The sequence below is a fragment of the Pomacea canaliculata genome, linkage group LG6, assembly GCF_003073045.1.
Source record: "Pomacea canaliculata isolate SZHN2017 linkage group LG6, ASM307304v1, whole genome shotgun sequence".
In the NCBI taxonomy this organism is placed as follows: Eukaryota; Metazoa; Mollusca; class Gastropoda; order Architaenioglossa; family Ampullariidae; genus Pomacea; species Pomacea canaliculata.
The window spans coordinates 12,873,524-12,894,532 of NC_037595.1; the positions used below are offsets into that span (position 1 = coordinate 12,873,524).

The window sequence follows — 21,009 nt, forward strand, 5'->3', positions numbered from 1 at the left end:
TCCAGCCATTTTATGTTTCTGAAATCGCCATCATTTCTTGCACAACCAATCAAAATTTTGCCTTGGCAGAAAATAGGAAACATGTTTTTGCAGTCTCCAACACACCAGAGGTCTCCTGTCGTTCTCAGCATGCATTTTCACTTTTTCTACATCTAGAAGAAGCCAACTTCCGTCACCTGTGAGCAATTGCAGCTCTTTTCATTTAGGGCGATGAGCAAAGGAGCTCACTGAAAGTCAGAGGGTTCCGAGCTTACTGGGATCAACAAGCTGAAGAATCGATTCCATGCTTTGTCTCGCTTAGTTTCTATATAGTAATCATCGTTGTATAGAAAACATAAAAATCATAAGTACACAGTGCAATCGTCAGAGGATCCGGTGTGATTCCAGTTCCAGTTGAAACCGTCCTGGTTGTAAAAAGGTTCACATCTTATCTCAGGACACCACATGTGACTGATACCTGTTTGTCTCCTGGTATCCTGGTTTCCTCACCCTTCCTTTCCCATTGTTGGAAATTACCTCTAGGTGGAAACACTTTCTTTCCGAACCAATCAACCAGCAAGGAATAAATCCAACTGGACTCGAGACCCGGAGAAGAGACTAGGACAAAGACAAACGTCCCTTACCCACAAAACGGACAGCTTGTCACAATCAGCCAGTTAGGCCAAAGGACGATCGTAATCCTTAACTTCCATTTGACATCGACTACTTTTTTTAACTGGTAATTGTGCTTTTGGCATTGTGGTTCGTCCCTTGGCTTTGGTCTCGACGAGCGTGCAGCAGGCAGCAAGATCACTGGCGGAAGCGGGGGAGGGAAACACTGTATGCGCATGACCCATCATCTTTTGACCATTTGTCAGCACCTGTCAGCTTTCGCCGCATTTTCGGGGCTGGAGCGTGCTCAGATATAACCGTCGTCTTCTCCGCGCCTCCAGCCTTGCAAGCGATTTCCTGGTGAAGATTGGCGCTTGGAATCCCATTGACTGAAGACCAATTACACGTGAGCGGCCGAGCGTGCTGTCCATTGGCAGCGAGGGGGCTGAAAACGCATTCAAAGGCAGCAAAGTGCTCGAATGGGAAACAACCATTCATGGAAATTTAGCCATCTAAACAGCCTTTGACATATCTTGTCAGCCCGAAGAATGGCGAACTCTCATACGATTTAGCTATATTTAACTTGCAACCCTTGAACCAACATGGCGAAACAACCATTTTTTTTAAAAAAACAGGAAATTTACTTTAATAATAACGTTGGCACATTATAAACCTTTATGCTTTCATCTTCATCCTCATAAAAAATTGTGACTATTTATTCGAATGTTTGTTTGCTTGTTTGAGTACTATTTACACGTGTTAAAGGTCTCGTAAAGACATCTGACTACATTCTACATTGCTTATGCAGATTATTATTTTAAGGGCCTGTAGGCAGAATCTCAAGTGAACGGTTTTCCAAGCAGAGCGATTTGGTTACCAGCACCGAATTAATTATTTAATGAGCTGCTCTTTGCCGCGTCTGTACACTCACGAGCGACTAGTCCGGCGTCTGAAACGTCTTCCTATCGATCTCCTCAAGGCTTTGTTCGTGGATAGAATTCCCTACAAACCTTCCATCCATGCCAGCTCCACTGGTCCTCCCTTGCTCCTACATATCAACTGAAATGAAACTGCGCCAGAAGGCTTTTCAATACAAAAAGAAGTATGAATAGTGTTTAACCTTTGGGTCCCAGCAACATGTACACTAATTTGCCCGCACACAAAACTTGTCATAAACATCCGGTGTCCTGGAAAGTAACATTTGTCATCAAGTGTTTGTCTGATATCTTCTGGTGCGGTGCACTCTCATGGCTGACACAACGAGCCAGCTTAACATATATGGTTGCATTTAAACTTTTGTGTGCGAGTTATCTCACGCGATAAGACGATGTTAGAGGGCGTTGCGTGTGTTTGCACAAAATGGCGGGCAAGCACTTGCCCTTTGCGGATGTGAGTATCGCCGATTCCTCTTCCCATCCTACCACCCACGTGGTTCGTGTCCCGAAATGCCTTGTCATGTAAAGCCCCTTGCTATACAGCAGGCACTAGTGCTTGAGCTCCTCGACTCTCTGGAATCAGCCCTCGATTTCCCGCTTCGAGTAGTTACTGTGGTTTGTAAACATGATTGTTATCTGTGTATATTTGTGCATTTGCACCCAAAGTTCTGTACCTTTGTGTGGTCATTCACTCCAAAAGACGTTGTCCGGATGTTAGGTAACGAGCAATTATTATTTTGAGGTGGTTAAAACTTCTTTGAAACCAAATGTTTATTTCCGGCATACATAGGAATTTCTCCGGCCAGGGTAGAAGAAAAGAATTTCGGTATAAAAATCATCCTAGCACACTGTTAAAAAGTATCTTGAACTTTGTCCTCTACTTTCCAGAATTAGTTCGATTCCGACGACTAAACTCTAGGGTAAATTGGGAGCAAGACGACTTTGGCGTTAGGAAGACAATTCTTTGTTACGAAGCCCTGCACCTGTCGCTAGTATTTACTATGGAGTTATTAATAAGATTAATAAGCGAATTATTGTTTGGAAAGAAACGAGACAGCATCCATCGTCGCCTTACTGATGTCCACCGCATTTCCGGAAGTGACGGTATGATGGATGCGATTGTGGTGATTCTCATACTCCTAGGCTGCTGATACAGTTTGTTTGACATCTAGTTTCTAGATTGATAGCTGGCTGGTGGGTCAGGAGGTGCTAGTAGTCCTTCAGATCACTTTACCTCCGTGGAATGTTCTAGAGTGCACGCACTTCAGCGAGCCACGGCGGCCAGCGAGTGCGGCGGAGGGAGAAGAGGGTGTGGGTAAACTCAGGCATCATCTGGCACGTGTCTTCCCCGCCATCGGGGCACGCGGACAATCCACGCAAGACAACAACGGACGCTAACAAGACGGCCGAGGGAGGGTTGGTTGCTAATGTGGAAGCTGTACGCACGATCTGTGTTAGTTGACACAAAGAGGGAAGATGCTGGGAGAAGGCCTTTAACCTGCCCCCTGTGATGTACTGTGGTTGACGAAACCAGCGGTTGTTTCTCTCCTTCTTCATCTCCTTCTTTCTTTGTAGTAGCTTTAGTTCGAGCAGATTGTAGTTACGCTTAATGATTATTTCAAACTCACATTATCCGTCCGTTGAAACCCATCCAGTAAAAAAGTTTCTTTCCCTTCTCCCTTATGTGCTTAGAAATAAAATGAGATTGTCAGTCAAATGGTATGACACAGACATTCCCAGACGTAAGGCTAGAGGTAATAGAAGGAGTGTTTCATCTCCTGTCTCCATCTTTCAATTACAACTGGTGAATGTAGACACACATCCAGACCCTCACACACACACCACTCACTCACACAAACACTCTCACACTCATACATACATTTTCGAAAAAATAGCAGTTACTGGCGAAGTTTTTTAAGTTGCTGTTGATTTATTTCTTTAAAAACGAGCAAGTATTGTAACTGAGAGGGTTTTTACAGGGTTCTCTGGTTTCTTCTATCAATTGCGTGTGTCCAAATGTGAGTGTGAGTGTGTGTGTGAGAGAGAGAAGGGGGGATTGTGGGTGTGATTGATAGTAAGCTGCTCACGATGCCTACATAGGGTTCATTTATGTGTGGGTGTTAGCGGACCTCAGTCAGCACACACGCGTGTTGCTAGGTGTTAAAGGTCAAGAGCTCTTTGCCTACAAAATGTTAAAACCGTTTTTCCTGTTTTTCGTGGCTTGTAAAATAGTCACCCCCAACCCCTACCCCTCCATCTCCCTTTGGTGCTTGCGTCCTAAGTGACTGCCAATTCAGCCTAATGGCAAAATCATACTTGTGACCACAGTGAACTCGATGAAATAAAGTAGGAATGCTCTGCCATGAAAAGCAAACCAAACGCAGACCATGTAGAGAGAAAGACATAAAGATAATGTGACTGCATTGCTTCTGAGCTTCGGCAAATACAAAGTATTAGGATTAAACTGTAAGGCTCGGTGCTTCGTCGTCATCATCATCATCATCATCGTCAGTCCTTCTGTCCGTTTAATTCTCACCATAATTTACACTCTGGAGATCGTTTCCTGCAGTTACTGAACTACTCTCCAAAGTAACATGAACGAGAATGGACGAGGGTTCTTTCTGCCACATAGTCAAATGGCTGAGAGAGTAACAAAAAGTGTCAGCCTTAAAACAGGCGGAAAGGGTAATTAGATCAACAGTAATGTTCGAAGAGTAAAAATTCGCTGATGTAGCGAGCCACCCACACATACAAGATGGAAATAGCCGAAGATTGTGAAGGGTGGGCTATTTCGAGGGCGGCCGAGAAGCCACTGCCTGGATACCTACCGACGTCATCGGGACACACGCACCTAAATTAGGTTCCTCAGCTTTAGAAAAAAAAAATCTGAATTGTCAGTGAAAAGCGGGAGATACGAGCCTTCACTGTGGTGAAATCGGGAGGAAAAAAAAACTTTTCAAAGTTGGGGAGAACAGGGAACAGGAAGTGATAACTAACTCTCTGAAAGCGCCCACTGACGACGACACCCGGGCTTTCCCTGGGGACGGAGACAACCTCGGTTGTCAGTGATACTTTTTGGCTCGGCGTGGGTGTAGAGGGCGGAGTTGTTCACTAGGGTAAGAGTTGGCTTGCCTCGTGAGGGTGAAGGTGGTTATACCACATGTCAAGCTGTGTCTCTGATAACTGTTCTCATTGTAGATAAATAAAACATTCACTGCTCTTCTTGACACTTTCACAGTCTTGCGCACTGCAGACAGGAAATGAGTTTTATGTCTACATTTTTTTTAATGAAAGCAACTTTTAATGAAAAGACATTGTACGAACACCCCCTAATTGAAAGCACAACCTGAATATGAAGTTTTGTTGTTGTTTTAATGAGTAAATTTTGTTATAAGATACTGATTTCCATAATCTGAGCGATATTGTTCCGTTAGCGAAGTACAAAGCTTTCAATATCACTATTTTCATTTAGGCTATGAATCACCTCTAACATTTATGTGACAAGTTAATGACAGGGCTATAATTATATTCTGTTAATTTGCCAGCAATTGCTCTCTGGAAATGAATGTTACGGTGGAAGAACGTGAGGTTAGGGTTATGACCTTTCTCTCTGTGCATGTGGATGTTTGTACATATGTACCTCGAGATAGAAAATTGGGTATTTATATTTCCAGAAACGTATCTTGTTATTAAAAAAATATTATTAACAGAGTTTTTTTATTTAATTTTAAGAGTCAGTGGCGTAGGAACCAGGGTGGCGAGGTGAGCAAAGATACCTCAAAGATACTGAGTGAGCAGGATATGAACATCGCTCACTGTCAGCATCGTTAGTTCCCCAGTTCCCTAAAGCCGATCATTTTCCTGCGGAACTGAAAATAATATTTGAACAATGTGAGATTTTAGTCATTACATTTTTTTCCTTCTTTGCTGTCGTCGTCAAAAGATATTTGATGTCATCGAAAGATAGCTACTGTAATAAAAGTCTCATGTCATCAATGACAACATATATTTATTTATATCTGATGTCGTCAAAAGATAGCTGATGTCATCAATGACAACATAAAGATATTTATATCTGATGTCGTCAAAAGATATCTGATGTCATCAATGACAACATAAAGATATTTATATCTGATGTCGTCAAAAGATATCTGATGTCATCAATGACAACATAGAGATATTTATATCTGATGTCGTCAAAAGATATCTGATGCCATCGAAAGAAAGCTACTGTAATCAAAATATAGATATGATGTCATCAATGAAAACATCTATTTATTTTTATCTGGTGTCGTCTAAAGATATCTGATGTATTTAAAGGTTGACGTACATTGACTGTTGTGAGAGAAAAAAGAAAAGAAAGATTTCTAGGTCATTCTGTAGACAGCAGTTAAAGGCGTGTAGCGAAAGCATCTCGTTTTCTAGGTCACAAAAATCCGTTTCCTGAGGGAGAAGTAAATTTGCCGGACGAGTAGAGAAAGAGTAGAGTGAAGTCAAGGAGACAGAGCTTAATGGAAACATGTAGAGACAGACAACGACTCTCGATCTGTTTCTAGCAACAGGGCACACAGAATATTCTCGAGTCTCAGCCTATCTGAAAGTGACAGAGCCCACGACGGAGAGTGGAGACGCAGGCAAAAGAAGCTTTGGTGGCATTAACTTCCTGATGACCTCCTCTTTGCAGAAAAGCTTGAGGAGAGCCTGGAGTCATTCTAGATTATTCCAAGAACTGTTTCTCTCCCCACCGACTGCCGTGCCAGCCGCGATGGCAGCCAAGGTCCAGCCGATCGGTAAGCTCATCTCGGACTTTTCGAGAGCTTCTCATCAGGGGAGACAAAGAGGACGGGACTTTTTCCAGAACGGGTGCAATGTCTGTTGTTGATTCTTGGTCGAGATAGGTCTTACGCAAGTCAATCTTTGACAAGGCCTCTTGGGCGCCCTCTTTTCATTTCGTGTTGTGTTTACCATTGGGATCTCCACCTTTACAGCCAAGGAAGAGGGGCCACCCTGCAAAGTTCCCAGGCCGAAATTGGATGTCTCAAACCAGGACCACAGCTAAAAGCAAAGTCGCAGTGAATGATGCCGAGAAATCTTTAAACTTTGCAGATACAAAATACTTGCATTAGTTTAATTGTATTGACCTTTAAATATTTTCCAAAAACGCGTAGTATTAACAACTCAAACCTCTTTAGTTGGAATTGCATCCTTTAATTTCAGCAACTTCAACAAGCATCCAAACAACAACGAACATAAAAAAAACCCTTTAGGCTGTTAACTATTAAGGTATCGTATTTTAATTTCCATCGTTTTCATGATCACTTATTATACTTTTTATCTTTAAAATCATTCCATTCCTGAAAATTTTCATCAGGGTTTCATCGTTTGGTAGGGTCAGAGACTTTTTTCGCTGTCTTTTCAGTATTAAGGAGCTTCATAAATCTGATTAGTAAGCTTTCTTATATCAAAACAATTGGCATTGTTTCTGTTCCCGTTTTTTTCGTCATCACCATCACAAGAAATAAAACACATGTACTCCCTCTTCTTCCTAATCCCTCGGTTCTCCCTTGCCCTCGTCTCATTGTGTGTATGTGCGCACGCGCGCGTGCATATCTTATGACTTTGTACAAAGTAGCTTAGACGGCTTCACTGTTGATACCAGTATCATCAATTTTGCAGCTGTTGATTTCGAGTACTGAACAGCAAGGGTGGTCGCTATGTGTGGGAGAAGAGTCCTAGCCCTCCTCCCAATAGAGTCTAGCTGATTATTTTGTCTCGCTCGATGGCGCTCACCCTCCACCCCACTCCGCTCTTTCACCTCGAGTATGGGAGACAACTCACATGTAGACACCAGCCACAACAATAATACTAATCAAAAATGTGATGATGATAAGGATGATTTTTTTCCCTCTTATCCCCCTGAACTGTCATGGCCATGCTCTTTCTGTCACCCCCGAGGCTGCCTGTGCAGTAATAAATAATGTACGTGCAGTCGAGCAGATCCTCTGTGCATGTTTCCTGTCTGTGTGGGGGAGGTAGTGGTGGTGGTTGAAGAGATTGCAAGTGTGGGAGTTCCTAAACTCTTCGGTAATGATGTGAAGGTTGACATACAATTCACTTGAACTCTATGCTTTCCGAGTTGTAATATGATGTCACGGCACTAGAAATAATTTTATTCTTAAGAAATATAAAGATTGAGAAAGAGTGTGTATGTGTGTGTGTGTATGTGTGCACGCGCATGCGTAGGTTACATTATAATCCCTGACTTTTTTATGATGACCACTATTTCAACCTGGCTTTGACTATTGCTATGATAATTATTGTTATAATTTACTTTAACTACTCCTATGATGACCACCATTTAACTTTGAGGAAATGTCGGACACACTGTGCTACCTTCACAATGACAAAAGATGTCAATCCACTCAAGAACCATTGCTAACCCTAGAACACTATGGCAGCGGGCAGGACTGGGAAGAAGAGGAAGACAGCACTCCGAGGATACAGACTACAGGCAGTCTCCAGTCTCCCACTGGAAAACGGAAACCTTATAGTCGTACAGTAAGTTCTGAACATGTTTGCCCCTTGAAAGAAAATCAATGATGTTCGATGCACTTATTCTCTTGACAAATAACATCCTAAACGCCTGACATAAGGCCTCCTGGTGGGCATGTAGTTTACATTTGTAGCTATTGTCAACAGTCTATCGGGACGAGAAGACTTCTACATAATTGTGAAGACATTGCAATTCTCTTTGTGCAACTGTTGCACAAAAGCTGGGCGAACTTTTGACCTGGCTTTTATCAAACTGTCATGTAAAAACTTGTCCAATCTTGGGGAAATATTTGTTCACGGTTGCTTCATTAAGAACTGCCTTTACAGTGTTACATACACAGTCAAGAGATGGATGATCTCAGTATTTGTAGGTCAGTAAGCATCGTGTTCACTTAAGAACGATAATAAAGGTGCTAAAAAGGAAGGAGTGCAGGCCCTTTAGAGTGTGATGTTTTCCTGTTGCCCTACAGAATCATAAGAACCAGGTCTTTGCAAGTCTCTTGACCTCAGTAAAAGTGCACTTGCCGGAAATTTTTCTATTTAAAAAAATTCATTTTAAACAAATCGGAACCGATGAAATCCAAACTTTCCTTCTGTGCCTAAAATATCCAGTCTGACAGAGGGATACAGACTCGTCCTTCCGACAAAGTGCATTTCTAAAATCTCTTTTTTCTGACGACAGAAGTATACTTTGTATAAAACGAATAGCAACACAGTCTGAATTTAAATATCCATTAAAACGAATTCCAAACTGAATACTCAGTTAAAACTTAATGCGGTGTTTAGTCCCAGCGAAGACCACAACACGTGTCCATTGACTACAGTGGCGTCCTCTAGTGTTAAAAGCGGGGAACAAAGCTGAGTTTCGATGAATGACCACCCAAGCCCATCCATCAGTCTGGCACACCCCTTGCTTGCTGGCAGGTCGTATTGTATCTTTACGCTGGTAGAATGCCTACAGCCTACAGATAGAAGGGATTTTTTGTTACTTTGCATGCAAGCAAGTTGTTTTACCTCGCCTGAACTGATGGATGGATGCGAGAATCGATGGATAGAAATAAAACGTTTTAATTTATCAAAGTATGTCTCATTCTCACCACCCACACACACAAACAGAAATAACAACTAACAACATACCCGTAAGCAATTTATACTAAAGTATCTACGCACGCAAGAACACAAGCATACAAACACAGAATCATACATGTAATGTTTTCTTTCTTCATCCTCTCTTTTCCTTTTTTTTCTTCATCGTGTCATACAAACATGCGCTCACGCATACAAATATGTGTGACAAACGCCTGATCAATTGGCTTCCTGAGATTAATAATCCAGCAAAACAGAATTGTGTTTATCTTCGGGAGCATGGGAAGGGAACCCAAACCAAAAGAAAAGCACTAAACAGGACGGTTCTAAAGGCGATTCGGAAAAAGCAGGAAGGATTTTTTTATCCAAACTTTCAGCTTTCATTTCATCGCATTGCAGAAACGAATCATGAAATGGACTGTGAATTACAAGGAAAAACAGACAAGAATGAGTGAAGAGTGGTGTTCAAAATCGTAATGCAAGTTTGATAAGGAAGATTAAAACAGACAGCGAAAATACCGAGCTTAGACTAGAAAAGTCGACCAGAAATTATAAGGATATTTCAAAGCAGAGGAACATCGCTTTAAAAAAAAAAATAGGGAAAAGTAGAGAGAAAAAAAGAAAGAAGAACAGAAGGTGATGAATGCGATTTTTGTGTCACCAAATAAACGTGATTCAAATGAATAAAATTATAGAGAAAGGAACAGACCAAAGAAAAATCATAAATAATTTAACTTACCATCGGAATGCACGGTAGAAATATAAGTCCAATTGAAGGCCAGGACGAGGTCCACCAGTACCTGTACTTGATAATTGTCAGGGGGAACCACTCTCAAAAAGTACTTGTGCACATTTTTATCGCTTAGGTCGATGCTCGTGGCCGAGTAGCCGATCTGAGGGATGTTGAAGATCTGCATCAGGTTCTGAACCTGGATGGTGGCCTCGCTGGACCCAGGACCAATGAGTCCGACGATAGGTTTATTAAGCCCCGACCCGCAGCGGTCTTCCACGCTGGGATCGAAACCCGCCTTGGTTCTGCCGCTCCCTGCGCCGCTGACTGTTTTTGCTTTCGAAGGCTGGGAAGAAGAGGAGTCGTGGGTGCTGACTAGCTGTCCGTCCCGGATGGTCTTGCTAGCGATGGCATCTCGAATGAAGTCGATACTCTGTTCCAGCGCGATGGCCGAATACCAGCAGGAGTCCCGGATGTCCCAGCCCAGAGTGATGTTGGGAAGGAGCCTGGGGTCTTTGTTGATCTTTTCCACGGTCATAATGAAGGTCTCGATCCTCTGGATCCCATAATACTCGCGGATGGCCCCGCACACGCGGGAGTACGCCGTTTGTATTGGAGGTTGCTGGTGAACCGGAAACAGCGCCCCAACGTTGATGTCGCCGAACTTTGACCGAGCCATGCGTCGTTTGGCCGAGTAAGGAAACACAGTTTCTCTTTTAGTCCTCGTCGGCTCGGCGCCATCCCTTGTCCCCTCAGACCGTCTGGTGGCGCTGCGGTCGTCCGATACAGTTGTCCCGACCGTTTTGTAGATGTCTACTGAACTTTCCAGAACAGACTCGACAATAGAATTTGTCGTCTGGTCCCCTGATGTGGCCAAGAGGAGATCGGAGTTAAATCTTTTGTTCATTTCACGACGACTCTTCTCGCCTCTGGATAACTGTCCTCCCCAGGCATCAGAACCTCCACGGGACTCTCTAAGCAGCAAAAGCAGAAGTGCCGATGCAAGCAGAATCCTCATGTTTGCTTGAAAATTATCTCAGTAATTAAAAAATATCTTCATTGTTTTCTTGCTTGGGTTTCTTTAACAGACGACTGTTAATAGACGGTTTAGATGTTCACAGCGACCGTCTAGTTCTTCTCTTTGCTCTCTTCATGGCTGTTCTAAGATCATTTGCTAAAGACACAGGAAATCAGGTTCTATTTCAGAGCCAGTGTCTTTTTGCTTGTGGCCATGTTGCAACCTTCATGACGAGGTATTTTAACGATAATGACTTTCCGGAAATGACGTAGGCTGGTCATCGAGAGAGAAACTGTCATAAAACTCCACTTTCTAGTGGGTAGGGATAAAAGCTTTCATATACACCTACGTGTAGTGGAGCAGGAATAGCTCGACATTCATTTTCTCGACGCTGGAAGGTAATTTTAAATCCACCTGAACTCCTCCTCCTCCTCCTCCTCCTCCTCCTCCTCCTTATAGACCCTGAATGTCGAAAGCCTGCAGCTGTGTGCGTCACCTTAATTTCAGCTTTCTTCAGAAATTCAACTTTGCAGTTTTCGTGACCAGCAAGAATAAATTATTTTTTGCGGAGAAAGCAATATCAGTTTTCCTTAATCTCTGTCTGTCTCTCTCTTTCTTTCTTTCATCCTGTTTCCTTTCTGTCTTTCTTTTAGTTTACTTTACCTCGAGGGCTTAGCGTCGTCCACTATCAAAGATAATAATTATTTTTCTTAGAGTTCGTGCCTCGAATATCTTGGCCCGCCGAAACAATACCAGCAGTGTCTGAAATCTTTTTCCATCTTAGAAATTCCTTTCTCAACTCCAAAAGCTAATTTTGGGCTCGTGTCACACAGTCTGTGCTCAACAAGAGCTACACAATTATTCCTTTTTCTAAAACGATTGCAGCTTCCAAAAACACATTCAGAAAGTATGATAAGTCTTTCTTCTTACCTTAATGATTCTTTCTTTTCAAAGTATACACAAAATTCGTATCCATCTTCTGTCGAGGAAGTTATTAAACCATCAGGCCAGCCATCATGCACGTCCATTTGCGCTGATTTTAAAAAATGAAAACTAGTTTCTGACACTCGTCAATGTCTTCTTTCTCTGTTGTTTACTCTTCTCACTGTGTAAACACCAACAAAGCTGGTCCTCGGATTGTTTGTCCCTGTGTGTTGATTGCCAACTTGCATTTTCCGTTCGTGGCAGTGTTGTCACGTGGGTTCACCGCCGAGCGGTCACAGCCACTGCCACATGCTGACAGCGCGCCAAGTGTCACTGAAGTTTCTCGGCCAAACAGACGGGGAGGTGGGGACCGGGTGGATGGGAGAGGAAATAATCAGACAGTTGGTTCTCCTCCATGGGACGGGACGCTGGCATGCGTGCACGTCCAAGCTGCTGTTGGTCTCGGCACGGCCCGCGTGCACGATGGAAGCGCCGCCTAGCGTCACAAAGCGCGAGATGTCGTCTGCTGCTCCGTCTGCACTCATCGTTGCACAAGCGTTGTCTGCCCTTGCGCCGCCGCTGACTGGCGGGAAACCGCAAATCGACCGCTTTGCTGACTGGTGTCCGGCCTGTGTGTGATATGTAGGTAAATGTAATTACAGTCTGGTGCTCTTAATAACAGGAGACCGAGTGGTGTGGGTCCTTCTTTCTTTGTTTTTTTTTTTTTAATAATTTAAGTGGGGTTGGCGGGGGGAGGGAGTCCTCTTCTTACACTTACCGTAGCTGTTCCAAGGATTGTTCTTCGCCATCCGCCACCCTCTCTTCAGGTTCCCACCTCCCGACTAAAATCCCAACACTCACATTCAAAGATAAGAAACTAAGAAGGAAATAACCTTAAGTAAACTTTCACAAAGCCTTCGCATATCCGGAATCAAGGTCCGGCCTGATTGTGTATGCAAACTCGCTGGTTCAATGGGTCGTCAGATTGAAAAGTGTGACTTCCGCTGTCAGTCAAGTTCAAATTTGGGGCAGCTTTGTCAGAATTGTAGGTAATGGTCTTTCCCAACTTTTTACTTCTGTTTCTAGTTAGTTTTTTGGCTTTTCACAACAGGCGTGTCTTTCGACCGACTCGTACATTTTTTATTTGTCTACCTCAACATCCGGTCTCTTTCGTAAAAATGTAGGTACGGGATTAGCGCAGTAGGCAGTAGTAGCGTTAGTATTAGAGCGATAGCGTTAGGCACAGGTAGATTAGGTGACGAGTAGTCACGTGTTCTTTTAGTATATAGTTAGGGGTAGATGTTTAGTCGGGGCTTTTTTCCCTTTTATCCAAGCAGAGACGTCGGTCTCTGGGTTACCAGACGCTTGCCGCAGGTCTGCGACAGGAAAGTCCATTCCGTGTAGAACGAACCGCCACCTGCTGGCACTTGCGGTCTGGTGGTAGAGTGATGAGAGGTGTAACAACAGGTGAGGACGTCAACAGGTGTGTACAGCCAGTCACACCTATATCTTCGTCTGCAAGTGTGTACAGTCAGTCACACTTACCTACACGTCCACGGGTGTGTACAGCCAGTCACACCCATCGTCACATCATCAGACACGGACACATGTACAGATACTGTCGTATGTACCAAATTAGTTAATGTCTAAAGTTTAGTCTACGCTCAAATTTGAGTCAACCTAAAATTTTGTGTTGCTTTCTGTTTAATTATAACTATATAATCTGTACAACTGTCTCGTTAGTTGTGTGTTTGCGCACGCGCGAGGAGAGCGACTGTCAGTCAGTGAGCGTGCGGACGTGTGAAACGGGTTGGTGTCTGAGTGTGAGGGTGAAAGCGGGCGAAGCGAGCCAGCCAGAGGACCCCTTTCCCCTCGGGTGGTAACACCATCCCTCTACAGCCGTCTTCGGTTTCATCACAGCAACAAACAGTTTATTGTATATTTCATTCGGTGAGTCACACTTCCTTTCTTTAATTGTTTTTCTCAAGTGCATCATTTGAAAAACACTTCGAAAGACATCTATAGCGGAGAGTCAATACGGGAATTTCAGACCATGACTAAAGCAGGGCTTCTGCTTACGCAAAAAATTGCGTACAGTACGCATTAAAAGTTCAGAGGACCCCTTCAATTTTCGTCAATGGGGTCCCATTCAAATTTGGGCGAAGAACAGGGACCCCTTAAAAGTCTGAAGAAGGAGACCCTGGGACCCCAAAGAATTTAGCCTTAGCAGAAGCCCTGTAAAGTATAGGCATTTTCTTTAATTTCCTATCTCTTCTCCTATCCTTCTTTTATTTCTTCCTTCTTCTCTCTCAAACTCTATTTTGCACTTTAAAGTTTAATACTCCAAATATAAAAATCTACCACATTGGAAGACAAAATATCTTAACTTCATCAGATGTGGCTGACTGCAAACACGCACCTAGTTTACATGACAGGTTAAAAACATCCTCCACAGTTTTACAGACATTTTTAACAACCTGCTTCTTCACCTTACAGGACCAGTGCACTTTGTCCTCTTTCACACTTTTAACTTTTGGGAGCTGCGCATTTTCTGGGGTGTTGTCAACAGTGGTTTAAGAAAGATTATTGATTCTGATTTACCGTTGCTAAGCATCGATTTGTCTTTTTTTTTTTTTTTTACAAATTTAGTCATAAATCTTGATATTTGGTACGAATGTGTTTTTAACCGGAGAGTGGGCGTGTTGCACGTGCATGTTGTCCATGTAGTCGACATTTGTCTCAGCCTCTCACCACGCCAACGCACGCTGAAGGTTTTTGTGTAGAGTGCAACTGGCTTTCAAACCTTTTTTTATTTTAACTGTTTTTAATTGTCAGTTGCCTAGATGTGCATAAGACATTAGACTGTTTAGTGTGTCATTTTAATAAACTCCAAATATACTCGTTCCGTCTGAAATATCCTATAAGTATCAATGTCTATCCTCAATGTAGTTGTTACTGGCTTCAGGTCCTTCAAATACTTTGTTCATATAAGATTTGAATAATATGCATCAACAGAACTAAAGGACTTGAGTATCTAATGTTTTCTACTTGTGTGTGTGCCTTTGGGTATGTGTCGAAAACCCAGGGTATAGTAACCCTTACTATATTTAGTTTCTCCCCGCGCATCAAGAAAAATACATTTATGTCTTTCGCTTCAATAAAAACGAAGACTATTGTCCTGCAATGAATGTGCTCAGAATTTATGTGACGTGAAAAGGACATAACTTCAGAAGGGACAAATCGACTCAACAAGCACAAACCTGTAACAAAACAACCCTGCAAGAAGAAAAAAAAATACTCACGAAAGAACAAATAAAAAGAAAATACAAACCTTCATTTAATGGCAGTCTGACTGCAAGGACAAACCGACTCGGCTTGATCTCGTGCGGATGTTTCTCTAACGGTTTGCGCGAGTTTTGAAAGAGGCTGTGCACGCCCATTCCAAAAATAAAAGAGAAAAATATAATTAAATCCCGTGCCGGACTTGCAGGGATTTTGCGCCTGCACAGCGACAGCGGGCCTGAACATTTTGTGCTTTCCGTTCGAGAAATTCTTGCAAAGCACTCTGTCACCTCGCCCACCCGCCTACCCCCCGGCACTGACCTGCCTGTGAGTTCTTCCTCCCACAGCTTTCCCCCCAAGTCCCGTAAAGCTTTAAAGGTCTAGTTCTGTCAACCTTTGTGAGTGGATAAAGCTCAGGGCATGATGCTACCTTCCCTTCTCATCTTGAGGTGCACGCCCACCAACCATGGACAGAAAGAAGTCAACAAGACACACACATACATTTGCTTTGTCAAGGCTCAGTGGGAGAGCTGGAACCATGTTACCATGGAATATCTGGGGACAAATGTCATGGTAACGGTTGTGACCATTAATTCTCCTCATCGTGAGGTTTGTAGATGTGCATCTTCAGAACCGAAGTGGAGGGATGGAATTCGATCCAGATGTTAGGAAATAGTATCTTGCGCTGAGTTTTATTAATCATTAGGAAGACACTTGCACCCTACTAGACCTTTAAGGCCCTTAAAAGAGACAGACGATTAGCATCGACCTAGAGCCTTGTTCAGAAGGCGATACGAGAACAATTAGGTGTGCAGCATAAAGCCTGTCATGACTAGGACTTGATGTCGAAGGAAGTGCGGCTGAGTGCGCTGTAAGAAATGTCCATTCAAAAAAAAAAGTCTTTTCTCATTTCATTTATTTATTTCTACTGGAAGGCTCATCGGCAGAACCGGTGGCTGGAGAAATAGCGTCCGAAGGCGAAGGCGCGCCGGTTCAATTCCCGTGTGGCGCAGACCCATCCTCAAACTTCCCCTACCCTGTCGGAAATGAATACCTGACCATGGAGGGTTGGGGAAGGTAAGGCAGGGAAGGCAAAGGAGGTATTGCCTGCCCTCATGAAAAACTGGGCCTGGAGAAACGAGAGGTGTCTCCCTAGCGACCGTAAAAGGTTAAGGGACGACCTTTATCTTCATCAAAAGACAGATGTAGGGAGAGGCTAGCCTACTGCCATATTGATCGACAGCATCAAGTAGGCAAACTTGTATCCACAGCAGCTTATCCAGCCTACCTTGTCCACTGTCTGGCCGTCACCACGTGGTAATAAATGGTCAAGAAATATGTATGAAAATAAAACATATCTACCTAACTTCGCCAGAGCAATGAAAATAAACCCAGTGATCTTTCAATTCTCTCGCAGTTTCATCCTTTAATCACATACTCTACACTTGATTTTGAGAAACATGTCACCCAGACATTACTTCTGCTTGGAAAAACAGCAAAGAGTTTTTTTATTATTATTATTTTATTTATTTATTATTTTTTTTTATTTTTATTTTTTTGACTGACGAACTTTTCACATAGCTCTCTAGATTTTCGTGATTTTTTTTTCTCTTCTTTTTCTTCTTCTTTACTTATCGACCAGGTAATACAGAGCTAATCACCTCGAAGCTTATATTTTTTCGCCGGGTTCATTAGTTCCGAGCGGACTTTTTCTCTCGTCTTTCAGCCTAATGTATCATTAACCTCCCAAATGGATGACACTAAAGAGGAGTCGGATCATCGGACGAGGAAAATGCACTGCAAAGATACTCACGTTGAACTTTCACATTTTTCTGGCAAATGCCAGGCCATTGATTTATGGCAGTGACTGTCATATTGGTGGCACAGTGTCGGGTGGGCACTGACTGTCTGGGGTGGTGCGCCTGCTTCCTCCTCCTGCAGACTATCACAATGGCTTAATTCGCAGACAGAATGGAAAACTTTCTCTGATCTTTATCGACTAATTAATTTTGTGAGATAGGGAAGACTATGTTATCACATTTTATAAGTATGGAGTTATTTCCCTTATATCTCTTTTCGCCTTTTTTAAATTTCTTTTGACTCCATTGCATTCTTTATTATTAAGGAATTATTTAGAAAATAGTGGTCTTTGCGTCAGTTTACCGATTTTCTGTTAACTGTGGTAACTGATTGGGTCAATAATATTTTTTTTTCATTCTTTTCTGATGTATTATTTTGAGACAATATTTTCGTCATCCCTCCCCTCCCAACACATACACACCACAAACATGCGCTCACACACACACCCCTAGACACACAGACTTGAACCTCCGTCAAAGGAGAGCTGACGTGTACATCAGGCAAACAAAGCACTAACCCTGCCCACCCCCCATGTTTGACCTCGACAAACGGATTTCTTAGAGACGACTGACCTTGCACTTGATCCCCACACCCAGCAGGACTCACCGTGAAGGGGTATTTTGCGCCAAAGAGATCGACAGAAGAATCAGAAAGGAGAAGAAGCAGAGACAGGACAGCCAGCAGCATCAGCAGCTACCATCAGCGGATGCAACGGTCGTTGATGCCAAGGCACGCGGCTTGACCAAAGGTGACAGACCCTCCAGAAATCCCTCCCTAATTTGCCGGCGTCTCGCAAGGGCGGCCGCATGGACGGCTGCACAAGCTGTCGGACACGTGAGTGACACGTGACTTCAAACATATCCACGCGCTGTGGTGATGGCCTCATGCCCTGCGGCCTGTACAGTCAGTCTCGGGGCTTTTAATTAACCCCTTCTGACCTAAGCCGGTACCACAGCGCTTCGATTCATAGATATCTGATATGGACCTGAACCGGGAAGTGGCCCACAAACGGTTCGAAGGTTCAAGGAGGCCGCTTGAACTCAAAATATGATGGCATTAGATGGCACTTCTCAAACCATTGCGCGCGCGTCCAAAAGCGAAATCATCGACAAATTTTCTCATCTTCTTTCATGGGATGCGATCCTACACACCACATATTACCTGAGCTCTTGCCACCAGATTTTTTTAAGTCTGCAGTCAAGGCCTTTATAATGTTAATTTTAATTTCTCATTTAAAAATTGTCGCCATTTAAGAAGATGAAGTAGGCTTGAGCTCTAAATGAAGCATTGAAAACCAGGTTCTTAAGACTGCCATTGTCTGGGAGAGCTGGAAGAGGAGTGACAATGGTTATGCACGGCCACGCATTCTTCGTCAAAAATCGTTGTTCAATTCCATGAACAAATATTTCAGTTATTGGTTGTTGATCAACACTTTTGTCACGTGATTGTCAGTAGTTCTCTGTCCTTAAAAGGCTTCTCACAAAAATCGTCGCAGGTTTTCTCCTCCGTTCAGACTCACGGTACTCAATTTTTTTTAATTGTTCACATCACATAGACATTCAAACGGCAAAATTAACGCCAAATGTTTGTGAATGGTTAATAGTGTTAATAGTCCACTTATATCTCCTGACGATTATAATCAGGTCTACATTCATTCAGGCAGTAGGATGTAAAATCTCATTGTTCCCCTCGAAGGTGGGGGGTTCTCTTGTCGTTTACTCGTTTCATTATCAGCACGAGCTTTGTCATTCTCTATACCTTCGGCGATGTGATTTTTTTTTCATAAAACCTAAAACAATTTACTTTGAGCATCCCTTTATCCTAAATTCTACTCCGCCAATCAGGATTAGAGAAAAAAATTCAATGCCTACCTACAAGTTGATTTTAGTCCTGATTATACCTTATTTAATATTCAGTCTGCAGACTTGGGTTTGGGAGCGCAGTCTGTAACAGTCTTGGTCAGCCTGGAGGTTCAGTCGGCAACATGTTTGTCCAGGTCGTCCAAACAATAAGGGCCGGCATGTGAAACTCGTGGTGGGTAGACCCCTGTGGGTCCCCTCCTGCAACACTCGTACTTGGCCTGACGGAGGGAAGGGGAGGAATCTCTGCAGGAGGACCGTGATATTCTCAATTGCCGGCCCTAAGTCGATCGTCTAATCGTTTGAACAAACACCAGTTGCAGAGAGCTATGAAAAGAAGCTTTAAGGCCGATCAGGGAGAGAACTGTTAATGGCAGGAAGCAACTCGGCCTGTTTCGCTAGACTTGTATTACTGGAGCTGCTGTAAGTTCTAGAAAAAACGCCTGAAGCAAAGAGTCTCAACAAGGACATGAACTTCTGCTTTCCGACAAGTTTTGTTTGACTTTTCTCCTCTTTTGCTTTTGTTTCTTTTCTTCCTTCTTTTCTTGTTTTTGTTATGTTTGTTGGTGTGTAACTTGATTCCTTTTGTCTGGACGCTTAAGTGTAGCTTTAGACATGTGTGTATGTCAGTGTGTTTGTGCGCGCGCATGTGCCTTTTCGAGCATTTTGAAGCATTGGAACTATGCTTGTGACCTGCTGTTTAGTTGTGTTAGTATAGTCATACAGTAGATGATGAGTTCTTGTAGTAGTGGTGGCAGGAAATGGTGCTTTATAAATATAATCCATTATTATTACAAAACATCTTCATCGTCATCAACATTTCCATTGTTGTTGTCACCGATTGTATCTTTACTTCCGGTTGTTGACTCACCAGGGGCACTCGCGTGAAACGCTCCGCTCTCGTTTATGAACTGATGTCCACTAGAAAACATTTGCGAGTTTCTAGACAAACAAATCCCAGAAAGTTGCTGCTGTGCTCCATCCTGCAAGTCGTATTTCACTTGACTGTGTGAACGCCCCAGCGCCTCTCGTACTGTCGTGCTAAAGGTCAGCTCGCAATTTGCTCCAATAAACCCTCATTGTGCACTCGTGTCTGCCGGAAGTATTTCCTGCCATTACTGTCACTGAACGTCTGTCTTCCCCTCAGCTGACCCCTGGCAAGTTTACAGGTAACTGCCTGCTGCCTGATTCTTTCACACGCACTTAGGTGATACACATAATAAACGGGAATAGTGTGCGTGTAAATATATTTTTTAAATGGACAGACGAGAACAGTGCAAGAAAAGAAAAAAGTGTTTTTGTTCAGTATCCTTCAGCTTTACCTACATGCACCTAGATGCACACCCGCGGTAGAGGAGGGAAGGTAAGACAGACAGCGTTCAGTCCTACGAACTACCACGTGACCACGGCGCTGTAGAAGATGTTGTCGTGCATGACTGGCTCCTGGTTCGCTAGGTGTCATGACTGCTGACGATCACACAGCTCGCCAAGCTCATCAATTCTTCAGACGCCACGACACACGTAGCACGCTCGGCTTCTTTCACCAGGTAGGCACTGCCTCCAACTGAATTAGTTTTTTTTCTGAAGATAAACAAAGGTCTTGGAACTGCAGCTAGTCATAATACATGATATTGTACTATGCCGTCCACGGTTGTGCCAACATAACGGGCCAACTTCACTGTAGGTGTGTATGTCTGTCTGTGAAGACTCTAACCACGACAAACGCTAACCTCAGTCCTAACTAGTGCAATAGCGAAAGAGCTCAAACACTCAAAATAAGAACAAACAGTACATATAAATATTTAAAGTAGGAAGAAAACTAAACCTCTACACTCACAAAGTTTGTATCTATGATTCACTTAAAGTTCTATCTACAAAACCAAAAAAAAAAACTTCCCTCAGCTGGAATCGAACCTACAGCTTCCTTCTGCAAAACTTCTAACTTTATCCCCGCATTGTGATCTTCACAGAAGCTTAATAAATTATGCAATTATATTATTGTATCCGTGTGTGTGTGGTTCTGATGATGAGAATGAGGAGTGTACAGGAATATGTTTGCTCGAGCGATTATAGTAAATCTTTCCAGTTTGTTAATACATTCATTCTAACCTCTTGTCTATACAGACAGCTTATGGCATTGTGATGGCTCCTTCTCATCAGTGTCGCTGTTCT

The 21,009-nt window shown here is 43.1% G+C and overlaps 1 protein-coding gene across 1 annotated transcript in view; it reads right to left on the reverse strand.

Annotated features, from left to right (window-relative positions):
- The window catches only part of LOC112566102 (metabotropic glutamate receptor 1-like), a 75,670-nt gene extending 62,401 nt beyond the window's left edge, over positions 1–13,269 (reverse strand). Inside the window, 1 exon segment of the mRNA XM_025242068.1 lies at positions 9,904–13,269. Coding sequence (XP_025097853.1) covers positions 9,904–10,912 — 1,009 coding nt within the window. The 5' untranslated portion in view covers positions 10,913–13,269.
- Positions 13,270–21,009: the final 7,740 nt, after the last annotated feature.